The 25,640-nt window shown below is 43.4% G+C and overlaps 1 protein-coding gene and 1 pseudogene across 1 annotated transcript; both read right to left on the bottom strand.

Moving 5' to 3' along the window:
• Window positions 1-6,009: 6,009 nt before the first annotated feature.
• Window positions 6,010-10,739, bottom strand: LOC143595615 (amino acid transporter AVT1A-like). Its single transcript, XM_077074585.1, has 12 exons — window positions 10,273-10,739; window positions 9,079-9,365; window positions 8,777-8,991; window positions 8,649-8,672; window positions 8,398-8,578; window positions 8,105-8,321; window positions 7,619-7,754; window positions 7,487-7,506; window positions 7,245-7,390; window positions 6,679-6,722; window positions 6,524-6,586; window positions 6,010-6,391 (listed from the first exon to the last, which is right to left on the bottom strand). Exons 1-12 carry the CDS (start codon window positions 10,446-10,448, stop codon window positions 6,299-6,301), a joined length of 1,602 nt encoding a protein of 533 aa, XP_076930700.1. The 5' UTR covers window positions 10,449-10,739; the 3' UTR covers window positions 6,010-6,298.
• Window positions 10,740-12,498: 1,759 nt separating this feature from the next.
• On the bottom strand, window positions 12,499-13,218 carry LOC143595612 (secreted RxLR effector protein 161 pseudogene; annotated as a pseudogene).
• Between the last annotated feature and the right edge of the window lie 12,422 nt (window positions 13,219-25,640).

Below are 25,640 nucleotides of genomic sequence, written 5' to 3'. Positions count from 1 at the left end.
GCAGCAGCTGCGGCCAACTGTTGGTTCTCCTCCCGAAGAGCCCGCGCTTGAGATACTTCCTTGGCGCGAGCTGCTTTTAACTTGTCGTTTTCACGACAAAGCAGCTCGACGCGCGGCTGCATCCGGGCCTGGAGAACCCGAAGCTCATTGGTTAGCCTACCCTCCTGGTAGCTAGCCATGGCTTCCCCCAACGCACCATGGGGAGCAGCATGGCGAGCCCATTCCACGCACTCCACAGGGGTACGAAGGGTTGTTCCTCGGCGGATGTTCCATCGCGGAACATACACTTCATTGGAATCCGGCACTGCAAAAGAAACAAAGCAGTTAGAAAAAGATGAAGAAAAATATAAAGGCCAAAAGAACCCTACGCACCTGTAGGGTCGATCACAGGTCGATAGCCACCGAACCCATCACCTGAACCTAAGGGAAACCCATCCAAAAGGTCGGGCAGATGGGAAGGTGACAAAGATTGGCGAGAAGCCTCGCGCGTACCTGATGGGCCGGCCGTCGTTGCCGGTGGCGGAGGCATAGTAGCGGCCGCCGTGGTCGTCGCCGCGGTCACCGCCGCAGAATCCGCAGCAATCGTAACCGCCGGCTCGGTGAAAGATGCTGTAAAAATCGCACCTATCACCAGCGGTGACGTCATCTCGGCTGGAACAGTCGGCTCAAGGGAGTGAGCAACTGATCCAGCGGAAGCAGGCGTAGGCGCCTGGGTCGTCGCCTCAGGTAGGCTGACTGAGCCTACCGTCATCGGCGGAGGGGTACTCCTCAGCGCTCCACCCTGGAATGCGCCAACATCCACGCCTGCACAAGAAGATAAGTGTTTCAATAAATTTATAAAGTGATAAATCTACAAAAATAAGGATGTTTGTACTTACGGGTTTTCTTGAGCCTGAACGTACGGACGGGCGGGGACGAACCCGATGGAGCCGGTCTCTTGACGCCGGTCACCGTCGTCGTCGTTGGTTCTCCGGAGGTAACAGTCGTAGCCTCCGGAGCAGTGGTCTTCTCACCACCGGGGTTCCCCGCCACCTCTTCACTATCTGACTCGGTGTCAGATAGAAGCACCGGATCAGCTATGGAGGCCACCTTCTCCTTCCCTTTCCCGCCGGCAGCCCTCTTCTTCCGCACCAGCGGAGGACCATCTGCGGATTCCTCAGAAGAAGACAGGATGTCAGGAATTCCAGCAGCGGGTACAGCATTGAGGGGTTGATGATAGAGTATCGCCTTACCTGGCCGCCGGTGGCTCAGGATCTCGTGGCCCAGCGGATAGACCTCCACAAACCGATCCGCTGTTTGTTCCCGGATGGGCAACTCGTTCACGTCTAGAGCACGAGTACCCACCCGCACGGGACTGTCAGCTTCCCGCGGGTACAGGAGCGACTCCAAATCGTTCCCCTCTGAAAGAAAATAAACAGTTAGAAGACAAACTCATATCAGCAAGAAAGACAAGACATATCATAAGGAATAGAGTTCAAACCGTATTCGAGAAGGATGGGAAACCGAGACGCCTCCTTCCATACCCGGCTCATCCCCAGCATCACCATCCCGGACTCCGCAAACCGGTAAACCGGAGATTGGACCCGGGATATCTTCGCGAACCATTCCGCCTCCTGGTAGTTGGAGGCGTGAAGGCTCGGAAGCGCTTGCCCCTTCTTAAACTTCATGGCAATGGGGATGGCGCGGGCAGAAATGTAGAAGAACTCCCGCTTCCACGATCGGAGACTGCGCTCGGTCACGCAAATCTTCAAACCCTTAATACGGGTTGTCAGGGTGTACCACCCCTGAATGCACCTCCAAGTATAGAAGGTCATCAGGCGGTCCACATAGGGCTCAATACCCAGAATCCGGCACACCCACTCGAAGTGCCGGATCTTGGCAATCGCCATCGGATGCACCTCGGTCAGGTGCACACCGTGCCTCTCCAGGACACGGTACACAAACTTTGTCAATGGGAACCTAAGGTTCCCATAAACAAAGAATGCAGCATATACCCCGATCTTGCCGCTGGGGGCATCGTACACAGTCTGCTGGGGTTCAGGAAACTCAGGCTCAAGAGACTCAAGCATGAATTTCCTGACGACGTACTGGTACTGATCGACAGGTAGAGCACACTGGCACTCGCCAGCAGTACTCCTATCGTCGGCTACAGCTTCAGCATCATGGGAAGACATATTGCAGAGGAAGAAGAAACGATTTCGGAGGAATGCTCAACTGAATAAGGGAGTATTCACCAGAAATCGCCTTAGAGATGAAAGAGAAGAAGTGAATATGTGAATTACAAAGGACCCTCTTCCCCTTTATATAGTGATCGCAATTAATGCGGTGAATTTAATGCGAAGGAGAGAGAAATTGAAAGTGCAATGAAACCGTGACATGTGGCACCGGGCAAGCTGGCAACAGCTGTTGACAGGACAAGTGCCATTAATTTTGCGGCCACGCGCCCGAAAAATCGCGCCCACGCGCTGTAAAAAGCGTCTGGAATGACCATATAATGTCACGTCGCCATAACTTCCTGCACGTCCTGACACAGTCAGAAGAAACTATCGCACGACGACTGTTCTTATCCTTTCACCAACTCTTCAAATTTCAAAGATTCAAAAAGATTTGAAAAGTAAGCGGGAAAAAACCCCTTACCCTGGCTATCCAGTTGACCGTAAGTCTGGTGCGGGTACAGTGTTAAGGTAAAACCCTTCACATACCTAGCACCCGCAGGGAACGGAAACCGGAAAAACCCAACTATGAAGTCGGGTGCGGGTACAGTGTTAAGGCAAAACCCTTCACGTACCTAACACCCGCAGGGCACGGAAACCGGAAAAACCCAACTATGAAGTCGGGTGCGGGTACAGTGTAAAGGCAAAACCCTTCACATACCTAGCACCCGCAGGGAAGTGAAGCCGAGAATATCTTGGCATTCCACCCAACTACAAAACGGGCACATGTACAGTGTAAAGGCAAAACCCTTCACATACCTAACACCCGTAAAAAGTCATACCTCGGGACCCAATTGTAAGTCGGGCGCGGGTACAGTGTTAAGGCAAAACCCTTCACATACCTAGCGCCCGCAGGGGATTAAACGCCAGGAACACCTCGGCAACCATAAGTCAGGCGCGGGTACAGTGTCAAGGCAAAACCCTTCACGCACCTAGCCCTGCAGGGATTTAACGCCAGGGATACCTTGGGAGTAAAGTAACTAATAAGACGAAGTGCGGGTACAGCATCAAGGCAAAACCCTTCGCATACCGAGCACTCCATGGGAATTGAAACCAAGAAGGATCTTCTGGGCCATGCTTGCAGAAACGGGATTAACATCCCCGCATAGCGGAAACGTCAAGAACTAGATTGTTTGAAACTTCAGGATGGAATTGGTGGTTATAACATGATTGATCACTATGTTCAAAACCACCAAGACCTCATGGAGAATCTACACAAAAGGTTCTAAACGCTCCTGACTTGCGGGGAGGTTACAGACCTATCCGCATCATCCCAGAGATCAAGCAGAACATTGGGAAATTCTGCGTGACATTGGGAAACCCGTGGGTAAGACTTCCCGCGGAAAACCCATAAAACTAAACCCTTTTCAAAAACCCCTTGCTTAAGTCCAAAAGTTCACCTCACTTTATTAAACATTCATGAGAAGAACATTGGACTGGGGGGACTTGAAGAGGTAGGTCCCAGCAGAGGTGGTTAGGACCCGCAAGACTCCCTTAAAAGGAGACGTCTGCGCAGTTGAACACGCAAGACTCCTTAAACGGACGTCTGCGCAGTTGAACACGCAGACTTCACCATAGGGACGTCTGCGCCGCGACCTACCAAACCTGCAGGACCCACCACGCTCAGAGTTGTGACGACCTCACATGCGGTACGCAAGCTGGTCCCGCAGGAAATGCCTCCCTATGGTTTCCAAGTAACCCGCCTATTCCCGCAGGCGTGGGTACCCGCCATTAGGGACTGGCCACCCGCGCAGCATGGCTACACGCATAAGGCTTAACACTCATAATAATTCAGTAGTCACCTGAAGAAGGAATGAGCAAAGTCGGGAACATTCCCGCATAAAGGCGGGAGGGGGAAAACTCCCGCCTAAATGAGCCAGTCCGTATAATAATGGAGGATCTTTTGTGTGATACCTGACGAGGTATGGACAAAAGATCTGACCAAAGATACGACAGCTCACTGACAGCAGCATGACTGACAACACGCCACAGCACTGTGACCAATAGCCGCCGCCTGCTCACCAACTCCTGCCATACCACGTGCCTAGCCTGTAGTTGGTGGAAAAGGAAAAGTGAACAGCACGCCTGGTCACTGTCAGCCGCTACCTATCCACCAATTACCAGCAGAGCACGTGTGTAGGCCACAGTTGGCAGAGTACTAGGCCGGCTAAACCTCCTTGGAAACCCACCTTCGGCTATAAAAGACATCAAATGGTATTATCATTTCATCATCTTATATCTTGTATAATTTACCTGATAACTGCTCTAGTATTACTAATATACTTTTATATCCAAAGAGTAATATAGACTGATTCTCACGCCGGAGGGTGGTCACAAGGAGGAACCCCCCCCCTTTCTTAGTGACGAGCTCACGGTGTCTGTTTTGCAGGTTATCGGAAGAACCATCTTGCCGGAATTAACCCCTCGTGGGAAACGTCTATCTAACCCTCAGGTTACCTGTAATCTGACCGGGTTCGACTGGTGTTTCTTCATGAACCGTTCGTAAACAAGTTCAATTCCTTAACAAGCAAGAATTTCCGTTCGGCTAACGTCCGTGAACAAGTTTAATTCTAAACAAAAGAATATGAACATGAACAAGACTTCCTTCGGTTTGGTATGGTTTATTTACAGCCCTAGTTATTATTACTATGAATTATTAATTTATTGTAATTATGGTTTTTTCTTCTAATACTTAGATGGCAATTGTTGATTTTTTTTATTTTTATTTTTATTTTTTATATTGCCTCATACATATGGTATTTTGAGCTACAGTCTCTCTGAAAACCACTTATCTATTCATTCTTTGAGATAGAGGTACGATGTGTCCACATCTCATCATCTTCAAACCGTGTTTATAACTTTGCCATTAGTGAGATTAGTTATAACTTTGTTATTAGTGGGATTACAATGGGTATGATTATTTGATTGTTCTAAATATAGTTAACTAAATATTCAAACTTGGATATATTAACTAGATAGTTACACGTCCTCGGGAGGGACATGATGTCGACCGGGTGATATGAAATTGTGCATGTTCGGGTCAGTTGCGAGTTAACTCGTTTAACCAGTTTGTTTTCTATTTTAGTTTTATAAAATGTGTTTTATTTAAGAAATTAAATTGGTTGGATATCTTATAAAAATTAAAAACTAAAAAGGAAATTAACATAATATTTTATAATTAAAATGTAAATGTTTTATTTTAATTTATACTTTTTTGTTATAAAAATGTGAATTTAAAGTATTAATATGTGTAAACAAATGAAAAAATAATTTACAAGTCAAGCTGGTCATATCTGGGTTCACCGTGTCTTATACGATTTTCAGGTTTGGGTTCGTGTCGGGTTAGACACGTCACCCTGATGTCTTTCCTCTATCCTAGAGGTGAAGGGTTCAAATCATGAAAGATGCATGTATAGTATAGATTTTGAATCTTTGATTAGGTGATTTAATTGGGCCCAAATATTGCATTTGAGCCTCTACTACTAATGCATAAAGTTAAAACTAATAAAACTTTTCAAGTTGAAGCAAATCGGTTAGTTTGACCGGTTTAAGATCTAAATGGTTGGGTTTTCTCGTTTTGACAATTTAACAATTTATGGTTCATTTGAAGGTTGATATAATGGTCGTGTTGAAAAGTTTGACTGGTTTAATAATCATGTGTAAAAAAAAAAGAAAAAAAAATTGATCCATCCCGACACTGATGGGTCCATAAGTTTACTGATAACAAGTTCTCATAATCACGAAAAGAAAAGTAAAATTAACAACAAAATATAAGATTTCATTGAAAGATCACAAAAGAAGGAAGAGAATTACAATTAATATACATTCGAAGACTGAACATACAAAACTGTCCTCCAACTTTGTTCTTTAACAACAACAAACATGCTAACAGTTTTGACTATGCAAAACACAGTCAAGTATGGTATAATATCGTGCCAAAACCAATGGCTAGCAATATAAAACGAGAGCTCAAATCAAACGTGACCAAACTTTCAGCTCATAGCATCTATGCTAGATCATTCACGACGTTTATTTATCTGAAGTATACAAGTAGAACCGCACAGACAAAGAAGATTTTTCATTTTTCAAAGTTGATTTGCGATATCTTCCAAAGACGAGTATGTCCCCACGATCATGCAGATGATTGCCAACACCATAATGGATACACTCAAACCAATCTGCATAAGTTTTAACCAACAACATTGTCAAACAGATACTAAGAAGACAAGAAGCTACTACTATGATGATGTAATAGTACATATTATGTCTTATGTCTTGTTTGACTACAAAAATCAATGCGAACATCTTACCTGCGTAGTCGTGGCCTTGCTCCCGTTGATTCTCAAGAAGCATGCCGCTGGTAATATGAGGGACTGCACCATATAAAAAGGACCAAACGCGTTAAAGATTATGCATTTGAAATGTGTTACTAGCTTGAACTCAAAAGTCAAAACCAAATGCTTACCGTCAAAATACAAAGAACCGAACCCATTAATGCCATCACGAGACCTGCATTCAAGCAACACAAGAAAATGAGCAATTCGATCGGATGAACAAGAAGAGGTATAAAAGTTAAATAAGAACATAACTTGTCTCTAGTATTGTATAGGATAACACTATGCAAATATTCATTTGAGATCTTTTAACTTTTTTTATGCAGTAAAAATGACTTTATCATGTCTTAAGAAGGTTAACGGTCAACATTTTATTGATTTCACTTTTGATGATGGCGTGATGGTACACATGGCATACACGTCACCTTTTGATGATGATATGGTGATATATGTGTTGTGTCACATCACCCTGATGACATGGCACGCCTTGCCACTTGCATGTCATCACGAATGACGTGACGTGGCATGTATGCATGACCTAATGACCAAAATTTTGTGACATGAAAGACTGCAAAAAGCCTTTTTAATGAATAAAAAATTAGATACCTAAAATTATAAAAATAAAAATACAGTTGGGTACGTCATGAAAACTGCATAAAGTTCATTCACCCTAAATATTGCTACAAGTGATACTTACCGAAGAACGGTAGAGCAAACGCTACGCAAATGGAGGACGCGACTAGAGCAGCCCTTAGAATAATGAAACACCAATAACTGTTTGCAATTTTAACAGGCAAGAGCTCTTCAATGGCACTAGCCAATGGGTTCATTAGCAAAGCATATGTATAAAATGTTAGGGAATTGAAACAAATAGATTTCTTTTGAAAAAACACTACACATTTTTTGTATATAAGTATCAAGTAATCATAAAAAGGATATTTGGTGAATGGATTGATAATCTGCAAAAACATTAAAACAAGTTAAATTCAGTAGTTGAAACTTGAAAACAAAAACATGATGATGATAAAAAACAATAATATAAAAAAAAAGGAAAAAAAGATGAACACTTACAACTGTTAACAAAGCAATTTTGGAAGCAAGTGCATCTGCAGGCATGTTTAATGTTATTTGGGACAAAGATTGTTCTCCAAACATGAGAAAACCCATAACCGCAACAATCCCGTACATCAAAACACACAACACAAAACTGCAAAAGAATCAAGTGCAAAGTTGATAAAGATGTGTGCTCAATGATCAAAGATTCATATTATACTATATAACAATATAGTAGTTCAAAAAACTCTCGGCTCGCTCGAAACTTGTTCCGAAAAAAGCTAGAAAAAAACTCGCTAAAAAAACTCGTTTGTAAACAAGCCGAGCCGGAGCCCAAACTGGCTCAGTCAGCTCGGCTACAAGCCTACAACCATATATAATATTTATCCGTTTGACTTTTTGGGTCAAACCCGATACTCCTACATGGAAATCACAATAGAACTCACTACAAATCTTGACAAATATCAGAAGTCTTTTTTGACTTTAAAAGTCAAACTGACTCACCATATGATCATTGCCTTTGTAAACTTGGTTTTATCCGCCATAGACTGGTATATATTAGGAAAAACACAATGTCCCGAAAAGCAGAATCCGTATACACCAATCGCAAAAGCAATGCCACCCAACTTAACGGGTGGACCGTTTTCATGAAAGCCAACATTCACCGTCCCAAGCCAAAACACACACAGCAAGACCATAACAGTAGCCACAACACCAGTCGCTGCAAAATCATGTATTCATTCTAAGTCAATGAATTATACACAAAATCCTAAAACTAGCATTAATAATAAATGTACCTGAAAGAATTGAGATCACTCGTGCGTTTTTAACTAAAAGTGTGAGTCCCATAATGACAGCTGAGAGAATGGCGTAGAAGTGTACCGAGTCCATATTAAGACCGCCTAAATGCAAGGGTACAGCGGGAAACAAACTAGCAATATTGTCGCCTTCCAATATTATGAACTCCACACAATACGCCTGAACATAAAAACAGTGATTAAAGCGTGTTCTTCGTAATAAATATATGTTTAAGAAATGGTTTACTTACATAGAGTGATGTGTACAAAATGATCTGCAGAAAACCAGAAACTAGATTATTATCAAAACAGCTTCAAAGATACTAATTATCTAATTGAACTGAAATAACTGCCAGTATAAAATATATATTCAACTTACTGCTATAATTAACCGCCCGTATTTCCCAAATGCAGCTTCTCCAATATCCGGATAACTTTGAATAGTGTCTTTGCTCTCAAAGCAGTTTTTCATTAAATAAGCCGTGTAACAACACATCACCGCAAACAAGAACAACACGCCCATACCCACCCACCCGGCTTGCGCAATTGTGTTCGGCATAGAAAGAACTCCAACTCCCACCATCACATTAACCGCTAATCCAACAGCAAAACACAAATTAAAACATTTATCCTATGTTGTTTGATCAAACTTTAAAAAAAAAAGAATAATAATAATCTTACAATTGAAGACAGTTTGAGTGACACTGCACCCAAATGTTATAGGAAGTTCATCAATGAGTTGCTCGGGTAACGAGCCTCGTCCTGACCATGTTGATATCTTTCTTGAAATTATGTTTAAATCTTGTTTGCTATAAATCTTTGAACATTCTGACAATAACTTGGACTTGAAGTTGTCATCAAAGTTGCTATCGACCGCGGGTTCATACATAGAATATATTGAACCGGATGGTCGTCTAAGGAACCCCAAACTTGGTGTTGCGGAGATCGAGTATGGATCAAGTGTTTGCCTGTAATCAAATGGATAGATAATCTGTGAATGCTATGACACCTAAATAGTAACTTTGTTAACATTACAACCGCATATGTCAAAGTGACCAACTAATTAGTTTAAATAACTTGCATTTGAAATCACTAACACTGACTTGAGAGTATGGTTAATTCTTTTGAACTTTTTTGTTGTACATATTAGTTAGAATTAGATACAAGTTAGTTGGTACAAGATATATCACCTATTTAACACTAGAGACCACAATACTAACAATTGAACCAACTAACTATATTGTAACTAATTCTAACTAATATGCATTCTTAACTAATAAGAAACTGTGTGACACCTTACATAAATCCCAAATCCTAGTCATACTTTCCACATGAGAGATACTAGGTCATAACAACCGACGAGTCTTAGGTACATTAATTGGATGTGGATGAACAGGCATGAATAGTTTTCACTCGGGTAACAAATAATAAATCCATAAATCCATGAGCTCCTTGTTGACAACACAGACAATATTGGTTGTTATAAACGACTTTATTATTGTTGTAAGCTCATATTTATATATAGAAAAGGTAGCTAGTCATAGAATTACTCTTTTCCTAGCTAGTAGCTGGTTAACATGTAAATCTAGCTAACAACAACTATATAGTTTATCTTTTCTTCATATAAAAGTTTCCAAACTAAATTAAATATCAAAGGTTTGGATCAAATATGAAGTGTACAAATAACTAGAGTAATTATTATTATTTCATAACTTTTGAACTAGGGTAATTATTATTACACTGTTTTATTTTTTACTACATAATTACTCTACTTCAAAACTATAATTACTCTAGTTATTTGTATGTTTAATACGTTAATTTTATTTGTACGCCCCTAAATATCAAACATCCAAATAAGATGAAACTAAAACTTACTTGAAACTCTGCGGCCATTGACCGGTAACTTGAGTAGACGTCGACGATCTACGACTCGAAATATCATCATTATGATCATCATCATCACCACTCTCATTAGCTTCAACATCATCATCGTCATCGTCATCGTCATCTTCAATCAAGTAATAATCTGCTTCCTTCTCTTTATCCGCCATAATATTCTCGTACCAAATCGAAACTCACAACAGAGAATACTAATTACAAGAAGAGCCAAGGTCAGAAATAACAAAAAGTATATGTAATCTTGTTGATCTAAATGATCATGTGAAATAATATACGGAATTTATAAGTTTGTATGTAAATGAACGTGGCGTGATCTTGCATCTAGTCGACCATGAGACTTGTCTGTCATGATCGCACGAAGACAATATGCAAGTTACTAAAAGATCGGAGGAGAGAGAAGATGAATCATAGGACAGCTGTTTTAGGATACTGAGATGCGACGAATCAACAAGTAACATGTTTGATTTGGTAATAAATTAATAGGAATTAATTTAGTGCCGTTGACAATTGATAATTTGATATGTACGTGACAAGACAAACATGGAGAAAACAAATATGTGATTTTGTTTTATACTTTTACCATTTATGTGGTTGCAAGTTGCAACACTTTATATGATATTTTTGGTACACGTAAGGGTGATGTGGAGCATTTATTTTTTAGATATGCACATATATATACGTGTGTGCATTTAGATCTCACAGGTGTATGTTAATCATAAAAAAATATATTAATTTATTGTTAAAACAAATCTTGATATTTTCTAAAACAAATCTCTATTTTATGAACATAAAAAAAAACACTAAACAGATGAATAGAAACATTGTTATATGTTTTGTGGCCCTTTAGAATAAAACCTTATTGGTATGTTCTTATAAGTTTTTACTTGGGAGTACTCATCCAATAGTCTACCAAGATGTAGACAATGATGAACATATGACATCTCATTGGCCCAATGAAGTTGGGCATAACAAATTAAAGTAATATTACTTTATTGTTGTGGTAGTTATGGTTCTATGATCAATCATCCTTTCTATTCTATAGTTGACATCTAGAAAGTAGACATCCCATTGAACATGAGACATAGATCGAGATTCAATCTCATATGTTTTCCAAATATTCTCTTTCTCGAGCCATAATCAAAGTAGTCTATTCAAAATTCCAGTTTGAACATATCCATGTGTTTGTATAATTTCAAAATAACAAGTGACTCTGAGATGTCAATCTTTTAGTTCAGTAAGGGAGCATTTCACATACTACATATAACTCTTCATGTACTTCAGATTGACTCCCAACGATGGTCTTAAGACTGCCTGGTCAAAGAACAAAGTCAAACCATTACAATTACTTAAAATTTAACTAATCACTTGGTTTTGATAATGATCAAGATTATTTGATACTTGTATTGTTACTTGTGCATTAATAATTATTGGATGTCATATACATGTATCTAAACACTTAATAAATCAACTTAAGCCATAACAACAATTCAACATGTTCATTGCACCTAGCATATGAGATTCAAGATATAAGAGGCAAGAACTACAAAATATGGATCAATTTTTACAAAGCTACAACATAAGTATGTTTTGGATTTAACGAGACTAAAATCGACACTAAATTAGAATTGTATGTTCTGTAAAATGATTTTTTTATATAAAAGCATGATTTTCAAGTATATTCGCTAAAGATTTTACAAATTAATTTATGAAAAAATTAAATATTTAAGATTTAAATTTTAAATAAAAAGTAGATATAATTTTCTTTTTATGGAATAGAAGATACTATTGTGAGGTTATCAGAGAGAACGAAAAACTTGAAACTTCATTAAGATGCATAAGTCTTTAAATACACAAAGGAAAATAACCAACTTGCTAGTAAAAAGGAAAAGCTAACGTAAACAAATATAACTAAAAGCAAAAGACTTGGTAGACTTAATCAGCCCACGTGACAACTCACTTCCACCTTATTAGCAAAACTCCAAACTGATCCAACAGTCACATGCACACCATGCAACTCACAAACTTAGTCCTTCAAACCCTCCCTCAAACTTGACATATTAACCATGTCATGTTTGATGTCATAATAAATTACATCCATCAGATTTCTTCACTTGATAAAGCACTCACGATGAACAGGTTTAATTAGAATATCAGCAATTTGATCGTGAGTTCCACAATACTTCAACACTATACTTCCATAATTCACCAATAGCGGACACCAATATGCTTGCATCTACCATGAAACACCGGATTCATGGATAACTTTATCGCGGAGGTATTGTCACAGTTAATTATAGCTCCATTACTCATCTCAACACCAAGATCTTTTAATACCCCTTGAGCCCAAACGACTTGACATGCACACGCTGCCGCTGCAACATACTCCGCTTCGGTCGATGATAATGCCACGACACTTTGTTTCTTGGAGGCCCAACTCACAGCAGCATCATCCCACAATAAGACATATCCCGACGTGCTTTTCCGGTCATCATAATCTCCGGCAAAGTCGCTGTCGGTATAGACCCTCAATTCACCTTTTCCTCCTCTTTTGTACCACAACCCGTAATTCAAAGTTCCCTTTAAATACCGTAACACCTTCTTTGCAGCAGCATGGTGATTTGCAGTGGGACAAGACATGAACCTGCTTATGAGACTAACCACAAACTGAATATCGGGCCTTGTGTTCGTGAGATACATTAAATAACCCACCATTTGTTTAAAAGTAGTGTCTTCCACCTGCCCTCCTTCATCTTTCTTTAGCTTAGTTCCTGGAACCATTGGGTTTAACACAACATTACAATCAAGCATGTCAAATCGAGACAAAATCTCCATGGTATACTTTCGTTGTGACAAGTGAATACCAGCTCGCGTTTGCACCACTTCAATTCCAAGAAAGTATCTCATTTTTCCCAGATCCGTCATCTCGAATTCACTCTTCATAGACTCTTTAAATTTCTTTAACAACCTGAAGAAACACTAATCGACCCCGGGTAGATTACGGATAATCTGGGGGTTAAGTAATGTTTCCCACAAGGGTTAGGTCCGGCAAAGAAAGATGTTCTTCAGATGACCTGCAAAACAGACACCGTGAGCTCGTCACTGAGAAGGGGGGGTTCCTCCTTGTGACCACCCTCCGGCGTGAGAATCAGACTAGATTGCTCTGAATATAAGTGTATATTGAGAGAAATAGCTAGTGAAGGTAAAATACCAGATAATGATACCGTTCCAAGATGTTGGAGTATTTATAGCCGAAGGTAGGTTTCCAAGCAGGTACAGCCAGCTGTATAATATTCCTGTTCTACCAACTACGGGCTACGCATGTGCCATGCTGGTTGGTGGGTAGGCAGCGGCTGATAGTGACCAGGCCGGCTGTGTACTATTCCTTTTCCACCAACTGCAGGCTATGTGCGTGCCACGACAAGGGTTGGTGAGTAGGCAGCGGCTAATAGTGACAAACAGTACTAGAGCATGCTCCTCGTACTGTTTGTCGGTGAGCTGTCACTCTGTGATTGGTTCATGGGCTGCTTTGGTCAGATCTTGTCTATTTTGTCCATACCTTGGCAGGTATAGTACAAAAGATCTTCCAGAAGCATACGGACTGGCTCATTTGAGCGGGAGTATTCCCGCCTTGCTCATTCCTTCAGGTGACACTGAATTATTGAGTGCCTTGTGCGTGTAGCCTTGCTATTAGTGCGGGTAGCCTTCCCTGATGGCTTGTATCCGCAACTGCGGGGACAGGCGGGGTACTTCACAATTGGGAGGCTTTTCCTGCGGGAACAGCTGGCGTACTGCGTGTAAGGTCTTCATCTCTGAGCATGGTGGGTCCTGCGGCACCAGTTGGTCTTTTCGCAGACGTCCCTCTTCAAGGTGAGTCTTGCGGGTCCAACTGGGCTCTGCTGGGACCTACCTCTTCAAGTCCCCCCAGTCCAATGTTCTTCTCATGAATTGTTAATGAGGTGAACTTTTGGACTTGAGCAAGAGGTTTTGAAAAGGGTTTTTGTAGTTTTAAGGTTTTCCGTGGGGATTCTTCCCGCGGTTTTCCTAATGTCATGCAGAAATTCCCGACTTTTCTGCTTGATCTTTGGGTCTGATGCGGGTAGGTGTGTAACCTCCTCGCAAGTCAGGAGCGCTGAGTTTCACTTGTAGATTCTCCACGAGGTTTTGGTAGTTTTAAACATAGTGATCAATTATGTTAAAGGAACCAATTCCATCCTGGAGCTTCAAACAATCTAGTTCTCACGTTCCCGCTATGCGGGGATGTTATTTCCCTTTCCGCAAGTATGGCCCAGAAGATCCTTCTTGGTTTCAATTCCCTGCGAGTGCTAAGTATGTGAAGGGTTTCGCCTTGACACTTTACCCGCACTCGTCTTATAGTTAATCTTACTTCCAAGGTATTCTTGGCGTCCATTCCCTGCAGGTGCTAAGTATGTGAAGGGTTTTGCCTTGACACTGTACTCGCACCTGTCTTATAGTTACTTGGTTGCCAAGGTAAGGGGTGTAGTCCCGCTTACTTTTGAATCTTTTTTAATCTTTTTGAGATTCGAAGAGTTGGTGAAAGGATAAGAACAGTCCAAACTGTTGAAACGTCGTCCGACGGTTTATTCTGACAGTCAGGACGTGCAGGAAGTTATGGCGACGTGACAGTATATGGTCATTCTAGGCGCTTTTTCAGGCGCGTGGGCGCGACTTTTCGGGCGCGTGGCCGCGAAATTAATGGCACGCGTCCTTTCAACAGCTGTTGCCAGCTTGCTCTTTGCCACGTGTCATAGTTTCATTGCACCTGCGATTTCTCTCTCTTTCGCATTAAATTCATCGCATTAATTGCGATGAGTATATAAAGGGCGAGAGGGTGCACCTTAGTTCACACTTTCACTTCTCTCTTCATCTTAACGATTTCCGGCGAATACTCACTATTCCGTCGAGCATTCTTCTGAAATCGTTCTGTACATCCAAAACATGCCTTCTACCCGTGATTTTGAGGCCACTGCCGAGGAGTCTGAGTTGTTCGTCGAGAACCCGACGTCGACGTCCGAAAAGGACGACAAGAGCACTGCTGGCGAGTGCCAGTGCGCTCTTCCTATTGACCTCTACCAGTACATCGTCCGGAAGTTCATGCTCGAGCCTTTCGAGCCTGAGTTTCCGGAGCCTCATCAAACGGTGTACGATGCCCCCAAGGGCAAGATAGGGGTGTACGCTGCATTCTTCGTCTATGGGAATCTGAGGTTCCCATTGACGAAGTTTGTGTACCGTGTTCTGGAGAGACACGGTGTACACTTGACAGAGGTACACCCAATGGCGATCGCAAAGATCCGCCATTTCGAGTGGGTGTGCCTCATTATGGGTGTAGAGCCCCATGTCGACCGCCTGATGACCTTCTACTCCTGGAGGTGCATCCAAGGGTGGTACACCCTGGTCAACCGGATCAAGGGTCTGAAGATTTGCGCCACCGAGCGCAGTCTTCGGTCTTGGAAGCGGGAGTTCTTCTACATCTCTGCCCGTGTCGTCCCTATTGCGATGACATTCAAAAACGGGTGAGCACTCCCCAACCTTCACGCCTCCAACTAGAGGTGTTCAAAAAAACCGGTCCCCGAACCGGTTTGCCGGTTTAAACCGGAAACCGGTTATTTAAAAAACCGGTTTTTTTAAAACCGGTTTGACCGGTTTACAAACCGCCGGTTTGTATATCGGTTATACTTTTTAGAGCCCAAACCGGTTATAAAAAAAACCGGTTTTTTTAATTAACCGGTTACTAAAAAACCGGTTAACCGGTTTTTTTAAAAAACCGGTTTATGACCGTTTTAGAAAAACCGGTTAACCGGTTTTTTAGTAACCGGTTAACCGGTTAAAAACCGGTTTAATGCCGTTGAGAAACGGCTATATAGCCGTTTTTTTTCATTTTTTGACCGTTTTTTTTATTTACCATTCTACCCCCACAAACATCTATATATAGTTTAGGTTGGGTATTGGTTAGAACACACTCGATTATACAACTCCAAACGCTCCAAACGCTCTAAACGTTTATTTCACGCTCTATTATACCACATTACCACTCCATACGCTCTTATTTCGTAGTCGATTATCATGGCCTCCCAAAGTGCTACTTCATCCGTCAACATGGGTGCCTCGAACACGGGAGAAACGGTCGTTCGGGTCATCCCCACGAAACGAAACCAAGATGTTTGGCAACATTTCGACCTATGCGAAATGTCTAACGGTAGCCAAAAAGCTCGATGCAAACATTGTTTGAAGTTTTATGGCAAAGATGCAAACTCCACTTTAAAAGCGCATGTACAAAGGCCCTTTTGCAAGGCCTTGAAGGACGAATCGGGAAGTAGTTCGCAGCCGGAGATGACGAATCAAGGAACGGTGTTTACGTACGACCTTGAAGCGGTACGTCAACAGTTTTCAAACTTTGTGATTCAAAATACACTTCCTTTCAACCACTTCGACAACCCTCAATTCACGGAGATGATGCAAAAGTATGTTCAACCACGCTACCAACACGTAAGTCGTTCGACCCTTAGAAGAGATTGTCTTAAAGCTTGGAAAAACGCTAAATCCGAACTAATTTCATACTTTTCAAACTTACAAACTGGTGTAAACTTAACAACGGATGTGTGGTCGGTACCTAATGGTTCGCCCGACTCATACATTTGTGTGACGGCTCATTGGGTTGACCCCGAGTCGTGGCAAATGATGAAACGAACCGTTGCGTTTCAATTGTTTGATTACCCGCACACGGGTAGAAATATTTTTAAACTCTTGGATAAAGTCATTCGACAATACAAGATTGAACATAAAATCTTTTCAATTTCGTTTGATAACGCGTCCAACAATACGGCCGCGATTGGCCATTTAAAATTAAAGTATAAACCTATTTGTGATGGAGCGTTTTTTCATAGCCGATGCATTGCACATATTATCAACTTGGCCGTGCAAGATGGGTTAAACGTGATCGAAACGCAAAGAAACAATTTTAAAAGAATGTTACGAGATGTTTTTAACAACAATAAAACATTTTCAAGATACAAAAAATTTTGTGATGAAGCTAATTGTCAATGGTTGGGGCCCAATTGGGATTGTCCAACAAGATGGAACTCGACTTGTGATATGTTTGAGAAAGCCATCCAACAAAAAGAATCACTAATTGCGTTTCATCAAATAATGTCAAGTAGGGGTAAATGTGCACCGTACGATCCTAGAAACTGGTTATTGATTGAGATCGTTACGGAGGTCCTTCAAATTTTTAAATCTTGCACAACTAGTTTATCCGGGGTTTACTATCCAACAAGCCCCATTGCTTTACCAAAAATTGCTGTCATGTGCACAAAGTTGAGTGAACTTCATTGTAGGGGTGCACCTTATTTTGATATGGGTGTAAAAATGAAAGAAAAATTTAGAAAATATTTTCAACAACTACCCGCTGTTTTGACATGTGCTGCTGCGTTAAACCCTTGCATAAATGTTGGTGGTGTTGAAGCTTTAATAGAAAAAATTTGTGATGAGCTAGAGTTAAACGACGATCAAAACCCCTATTATAACCAAACTTTAAAGAATGCTTTCAACACCACCATGTCTAACATGTATGATGTTTACCTTACAAAATACGGGTCGTCTTCCCAAATTCATGACTCGTTAAGAGCTGTTGCCCAATCCCAATCCCAAACCGACCTTGAAATGGGGATGTACTACATGATTTGGGAAGACGCCGGTAAACGTCAAAAGGTAAACACCCCAAGCAGTGAACTTGGAAGGTATGGTGGTACCAACTTTGTGAAACACATGACTCCAGATGAATTTAGAAGTCTTGATTTGCTGGCTTGGTGGAGAGATAAGGAGGATGAGTTTCCGATCCTCGCCGCCATGGCCAAAGATTTACTAACGGTCCAAGCTTCCACGGTAGCTTCGGAGTCTGCTTTTTCTGTTTCTGGCAGGGTTATATCGATTAGGAGGACTCGACTCACTCCACCAGCTGTAGAGATGTCTATTTGCTACAAGGATTACTTGGACTCTTTAGATAGGGCACAACATCAACGCTCACTTGAGGGGGAAATGGACTATGAGGCGAGCTTGTATGAAGACGAGGTCAATCAAGGACACACTCAACCAATGACCGATGAAGAAGCCGCGTACGACGATTACCTAAGGAATAGCTCGGGATCGGGTAGCGAGGAAAATAATGAGTAAGAAACAGCAAGTTGTAAATGTAATCGTGTCTAAGCATTCTTTAATGTTTGTATTTTTGAGTTACGAATATGCGATAACGATTTAATGTTTGTATTTTTAATGTAAAAGCTATAAATGAAAGTTATGTGTTTTTAATCTTCCAAGCAAAGAACCCTAACAACGAAAGCAAAGAATGGAGTCAGTCCGTTTTGCCTTGTATTTACCGGTTTGCCTTGTAGTTACCGGTTTGTTTATACTGTGAAAAAATAATTGTTATTTAAAAAAAAAAAAAAAAAAAAAAACCGGTTAACCGGTTAGACCGGTTATTAAAAAACCGGTTAATAAAAAAACCGGTTTATTAACCGGTTCTAACCGGTTCCTAAACCGGTCCTAACCGGTTTGACCGGTTATGGTTTTCATACACAAAAACCGGTTATTAACCGAACCGGTTTTTTTCCTGGACGAAAAAAACCGGTCCGGTTAATAACCGAACCGGTTTTTTTAAAAAAAACCGATTTGTGCACCTCTACCTCCAACTACCAGGAGGCGGAATGGTTCTCCAAGATTTCCAGGATCCAGACTCCGGTTTACCGGTTTGCGGAGTCCGGGATGGTGATGCTTGGGATGAGCCGGGTATGGAAGGATGCCGGCTCTGAGACTCCGCAAGTGCCGATCGTCCTCGAATACGGTTTGAACTCTGTCCCTTACGGTATGCTTTATTTTATTTGCTAGGTTAGGGTTTTTGTTCTAACCATCTCTTTATTTTCAGAGGGAAACGACTTGCAGTCTCTCCTGAAGCCGCGGGAGGCTGGTGGTCCCGCTCGGATGGGTACTCGCGCTCTTGACGAGAACGAGTTGCCCATCCTTGAGCAAACGGCGGATCGGTTCGTGGAGGTCTACCCGCCAGGCCATGAGATCCTGAGCGCCAGGCGGCCAGGTAAAGAACTTTTTAACCCTCGCCCTGTCAATGCTGAAACCTCTGCGGGAATTCCTCTAATTTTGTCATCTTCTGATGAGGAATCCGCAGATGGTCCTTTCTTGGCGAGGAAGAAGAAGGCTGTCGGCGGGAAGGGCAAGGCGAAGGTTGCCTCCACTGCCGATCCGGTGAATCGGTCTGACTCAGAGACCGAAAGTGAAGAGGTGGCGGAGAACCCTGGTGGTGAGACCACTGTTCCGGAGGTTCAGACGGTTATCACCTCCGAGCAGCCCCGGACGACGGTGAACGGCGTGAAGAGGCCGCCTCCATCGGGTTCGTCTCCGCCCGTTCGCACCTTCAGGCTCAAAAAGACCCGTAAGTGTTCATAACTTTAACTTCTTATCTTTCAGCTATTATACTAATTTATCTTGTCTTCGTGTAGGCGTGGATGCTACGGCATTCCAAAGTGGAGCGGGAGGGAGCAGCTCTGGACCCATGAAGGTAGGTTTGGTCAACCTACCCGAGGCGATGACCCAGACGGCTACGCCTGCTTGCAGTACTGGTTCAGTTGCTCATCCCGTTGAGCTAACTGTTCCAGCTGTAACCTTATCCCCGCCGGCTGTCAGTGCCATTTTCACCGAATCCATCACTGAGCCGGCGGTGATATCTCTTGCGGGTTCTTCCGCAGCCGCGGCCACGGTTGTAAGTTCATCTCCGGTGAGTTCACCTCCGTTGGTTTCCGCCGCGGCAGCCTCCATCACGTCTCCGGCACCTGCGACTACGGCCGGTCCTTCAGGTAAGTTTGGTGTTGGGGCGTCTAGCCAATCCTTGCCTCCTTCCCGACTCCTTGACCTTTTGGATGGATATCCCTTAGGTTCAGGTGATGGGTTTGGTGGCTACCGGCCTGTTGTCGACCCTACAGGTGCGTAGGGTTAATTTGGCCTATATTCCTTATATCATTTCTTTTGCTAACTCTTTTTTGCTTTATTGCAGTTCGTGACTCCAACGATGTGTTCGCTCCTCGGTGGAGTATCCGCCGGGGAACGCCCCTCCGGACGGCTGAGGATTGTTCCGAGTGGACACGCCATGCCGCCCCCGCTGGTACGCTGGGGGAAGCCATGGCCAGCTACCAGGAGGGTAGGCTGTCCAACGAGCTTCGGATTCTCGTTGCCCGGATGCAGCCGCGCGTCGAGCTGCTTTGTCGTGAAAACGACAAGTTAAAGGCAGCTCGTAACCTGGAAGTGGCTCAGGCGCGGGCTATCCGGGAGGAGAATGCGAAGCTTGCCGCCGTTGCTGCGGAAAAGGAGAAGGCCTTCAAGGCCCTCGAGGTTGAAGTTCAGGCCCGGCTTGAGGCCCGTTCAAAGGCTGCCCAAGCTGTTAACGATCAGCTTCGGCTGGCCAAGGAAACCGCATGGAACGCAACCGAGAGGGCCACCAAGGCTGAAGCTGTTGTTGAGCCTCTACGCATCGAAAATGAGGAACTTAAAGCCAAATTAGAGAGGCTCCAGCAGGCTCATGATGCCTTGGCCATGGAAGATACCAAGAAGCTCCAAGAGATCTTGGACCAGAGGGGGGTGCTTGACCACACTGAGCGTAAGCTAAAGGGCGTCGAAGAGGCTGCAGCCAAAGATGTGTTGCTTGCCAACCTCACAAAGAACGAAGCCGAACGCGCCCGTAATGAAGCTCAAGCTGCCCTCCAGGAGGCTCTGGTTGCCAAGGAATGACTTCTTCGAGAAGCGTTGTCACAGGTATGCGCAGCTTCCTAACTTCTAACTTCTTTACGCTTTTCCTTACTCTTGAGTTTGACAAACTTCTGTTTTGTAGGTTGTGCATCGGGTGTTCACGAATACATCATATGACGATGCGATGAGCGCAGCCCTCAACGCTTCTCATGAGGATGGGGAAAAGGCTGGCTTCCTGCTTGGTCTAGGGTTTGTTGAACAAGGCATCCCGCCTTCCAACTTCCCTCTTTACAATGTGGATACTGAAGCTGCGTATGACCAAGCAGTGAATCAGTATGCTGCCTTCCCGCATCCGGTGGTGGAGAAGGTGAACGAGATTGCTGCTGCTGATGATGGGCTAGCTATCCTTAAAGCTTTCCTTGAACCGCCACACTCTACTGATGGTGGGGGTCCAAGTGGAAGTGGTCCTGAAGCTTGATCCTTTAGATCCCTTTCCACCATTAGAGTAGATTTTATTTTTGTATAGCTTCTTTTGTATGCGGGTATGTACCCACGAATCTTTGTAATATTTGAATTTCGATGGAATAAAGATTATTTGCTAATGCCTTGCCTTGTTTATTTCACGCATATTTTGATTTAACTTAGCAATTTCTTTAGTACTTAGATAAGTTAACTTTTCAACGTGGCTGATAATAAGTTAAAAGTTTTGCTTCCTCTTTCGTGATTGTGCGGACAAGACCGTCACTTTCACTTAGTAGGATGGCTAATCTTTGCCTATATCTGACCTGCGTGGAAGTTTTCCTCATCTTTTCCTTTGAAATTTTATAAGTGTTTTGAATAAGTTAACCTTTCGACGCGCGGTTGCCAATAGGTCAATGTTCAGTTTCCTATATCATGATTGTGCCGGTAGGACCGTCACTTTCATTTATTGGAATGACCAAACTTTACCTATAGCTGACCTGCGTGAAGGTTTTCCTTAGAAATTTTTACCGTTTTGTGTTTTTGCGGGTTTTGCCGCCTTCCACACGCAACGACTTACTTCTTCCCACATTTATGCGGTGAATACCGACATATCAGCGTGGGAAGTTCATAAGTATAAAGGTAAGGCTATCAACACAATGTGAAAGGAGAATCATTTCCATTAGAAGTGGCTCTAGGCCTTTTCTTTACAAGTTTGGAATTGATCTACATGTAACATTTGCGTAATTGAGCTCCATTCCATGTTCTTGGGATGGGAGTGCCATCGAGCCTTTCAAGCCGTTATGCGCCCTTTCCCAAAACTTCTTTGATAATGTACGGTCCTTCCCAGACCGGTGCCAGTTTTCCTGGGCGCTCTTGGTTTGAAGCCCGTTGTTACGCAATATGTAGTCTCCTATATTGAAGTTGCAGAGTTTTACCCGCGTGTTGTAGTACTTTTGCATTTGCCGCTTGTAGTTTTCTTCACGCGCTGCGGCTAAGTCTCTGCGTTCCTCGGTTAGCATAAGGTCTAACCGTCTGTCCGCATCATTGTCATCTGGCTGAATCAAGACCCTTGGTGAGGGCAAACCAATTTCGACTGGGACCATGGCTTCAGTGCCATAAGTGAGGCTGAACGGGGTTTCTCCCGTACTGGCCTTTTTCAGCGTTCTGTTTGCCCAAAGGACGTGTGGAACTTCGTCTACCCAACCGGATCTGTGTTCCAGGAGTCTTTTCTTTATGCCTTCGATGATGCTTTTGTTCGCTCTTTCCACCTCACCGTTACCTTGCGGGTGTGCCACTGAGGTAAAGGTGTGGGTGATTTGAAGTTCTTCTAGCCACTTTTGTAGCTTCTTGTCAGCAAAGTTGGTGCCGTTATCACTCACCAAAGTCTGTGGAAGTCCAAAACGACAAATAATAAATTCCCAAATAAATTTTTTAATATGTTTTGCGGTTGTTTGGGCTAAGGGTTTTGCTTCTATCCACTTGGTGAAGTAGTCGATGGCTACCACTAGGAACTGAACGTTTCCTGCTGCTGTAGGAAATGGGCCTGTCACATCGATGGCCCACTTCTGAAATGGCCATGAAGAGGTGACTGGAACAAGTTCATTCTTCGGGCGATGCGTGTTGGGTGCGTAGAGCTGGCAAGACCTACACTTTCTGATGTATGCCAGCGCATCCATATGCATCCCCGGCCAAAAGTATCCCGCGTTGTTTAGCTTAGCTACAACAGCGCGTGGACCTGCGTGTACTCCACAGATGCCTTCGTGTACTTCCCTTAGGAGGTAGTCAGCATCTTGGTTGTCCACGCATCTTAAGAGTGGGCCAAGAAAGTTACGTCTGTAAAGGATGTCATCAATGAGTTGATAGTTTAATGCTTTACAACGTATTTTTCTTGCCTGTGTTTTTGACTCTGGTAGTATACCCGCTGCAAGGTAATTTATTATTGGTGTCATCCACGTTTCTGTACCGGTTTGGATGACACGAATTTCTTTGTGCGGGACTGATGGTGCTTCAAGGAGTTCAATGCGGATGTCCTTTCCCAAATGGGTGAAGGCTAATGACGCAAGCTTGCTTAACGCATCCGTATATTTGTTTTCGCTACGCTTGACGTGTATGACTTTACAATCATTAAAATCGCGCATAAGGGTTGTTGCTTGTGCGAGGTACAGGGCCATTGTGTCGTTCACGGCCGTGTACGTTCCGTTTATCTGATTGGCTACAAACATGGAATCTACGTGGGCTTCCAAGTTTTTCACTCCCATTTTACGCGCAATTCTCAGCCCTGCCAAGAATGCTTCGTACTCAGCTTCGTTATTCGTACTTGGAAAGTCCAGTCGAATAGCGTAAGTGTATTCTTGGCCTGCTGGGTTGGTTAATTTCAACCCTGCGCCTGAACCCTCGTTGCTGGCTGCTCCATCAGTGTAGAGTCGCCAGACATCATTGATGTCCTGTGCTGGGGAGGGTTGAGCCTCCTCTTGGCACTCTTTCTCCCGTGAAGCGGGGACTTCTGCAATAAAGTCGGCCAGGACCTGGCCTTTCATAGCTGGTCTTGGCTTGTACTTTATCGCATATTCCCCCAACTCAATTGCCCATTTGGCTAGACGTCCCGATAATTCGGGTTTGCCTAGAACGTTTGCGAGTTTGAAGTTGGTGAGAATGGTGATTGGGTGACCCTGGAAATATCGTCTCAGTCTGCGTGAAGCTTGTACAAGTGCTAAGACTAATTTTTCCAGGGTGGAGTACCGGGTTTCTACGTCTGTCAAGACACGGCTAACATAGTAGATTGGCATCTGGATGCCTTTCCGCTCTGCTAACAGGACTGCTCCGGTTGCTCTATCTGTGGCGGAAAGGTATAGGATTAATTCCTCCCCCGCTTCTGGTGCTGTGAGCGTTGGGAGTTCAATCAAGCGTGACCGAATCTCCTGAAAAGCTGCTTCCGCTTCTGGTGTCCAGCGGAAGTGCGTTTTCTTTAAACAGTTCCTTAATGTTGACACGAAAGGAAACGACTTATCCGCATGGTTTGCCAAAAAGCGGTTAAGTGCAACTAGTCGTCCATTCAGTGTCTGAGCTTGCTTGATGGTAGTAGGTGATTCCATTTTGATAATGGCTTCGACCTTTTCAGGGTTCGCTCTGAAGCCATCTTTAGTGACGATGACCCCTAAGAACTTCCCTTCTTCCATCCCAAAGGAACACTTGCTCGGGTTGAGCTTCATGTTTATCTTCCTGAGCGTGTTGAAAGTTTCTTCGATGTCTTTCAACATCGCTTCTGCGTCAGGGCTTTTGATGACCAAGTCATCCATGTAGACTTCCAAGTTCCTCCCAATTTGGGCAATGAACTCTTTGTCCATCAGTCGTTGATATGTGGACCCGACATTCTTAAGTCCGAATGGCATCAGTTGATAACAAAATGTGCCATCGGGCGTCCGAAAAGCGGTTTTGTCCTGATCATCAACGGCCATGTGGATTTGATGATACCCCTTGTACGCATCCAGGAAGCATTTAAGGAGAAACGGTGCTAACGAATCTACCTTAAGATCAATTTCGGGTAACGGATAACAATCTTTGGGGCATGCTTTGTTTAAGTCTTTGAAATCTATGCACATGCGCCATTGTTTGTTATTCTTCGGTACCATAACGGGATTTGCAACCCATGTTTGATATCTGCTAACGCGTACGATGCCCGCGTCAAGGAGTTCCTTGACTTGGGTTCTACACGCGTTAGCTTGTTCCGCCCCCATTACTCTGCGCTTTTGTATGACTGGCGTAAAAGCCGGGTCACACTTCAGCTTATGCTCTGCCTTACTTCGAGGTACACCAGTCATGTCAGCTGGTGTCCATGCGAAGATGTCAGCGTTTTTCAGTAGTAAGCGTTTGAGTAAGGTGCGCGTGGGATCAATGACTGTTGGGCCAATGGAAATGGCCTGGTCAGGGTATTTGCCATTGAAGGCCCATTCTTCCGGTTTGGTGATGGTTGGTTTAGCCATCTTTGGTTTAGGTTTAGATGAGACAGATGCGATGCATACCTGGGGAATGCCGGTGATCATCGCTACACCCTCAGCTGTTGGCCATCCCATCATGCCGTGGACTGAAGATACCACAGCGTTGAATCTTGCCATCCCGTC

This window comes from Bidens hawaiensis, unplaced genomic scaffold (genome assembly GCF_021521415.1).
Source record: "Bidens hawaiensis isolate Kalapana, Puna unplaced genomic scaffold, B.hawaiensis_p1.1 tig00045385_1, whole genome shotgun sequence".
NCBI lineage: Eukaryota > Viridiplantae > Streptophyta > Magnoliopsida > Asterales > Asteraceae > Bidens > Bidens hawaiensis.
This window is presented reverse-complemented; position numbering and strand designations above follow the sequence as displayed.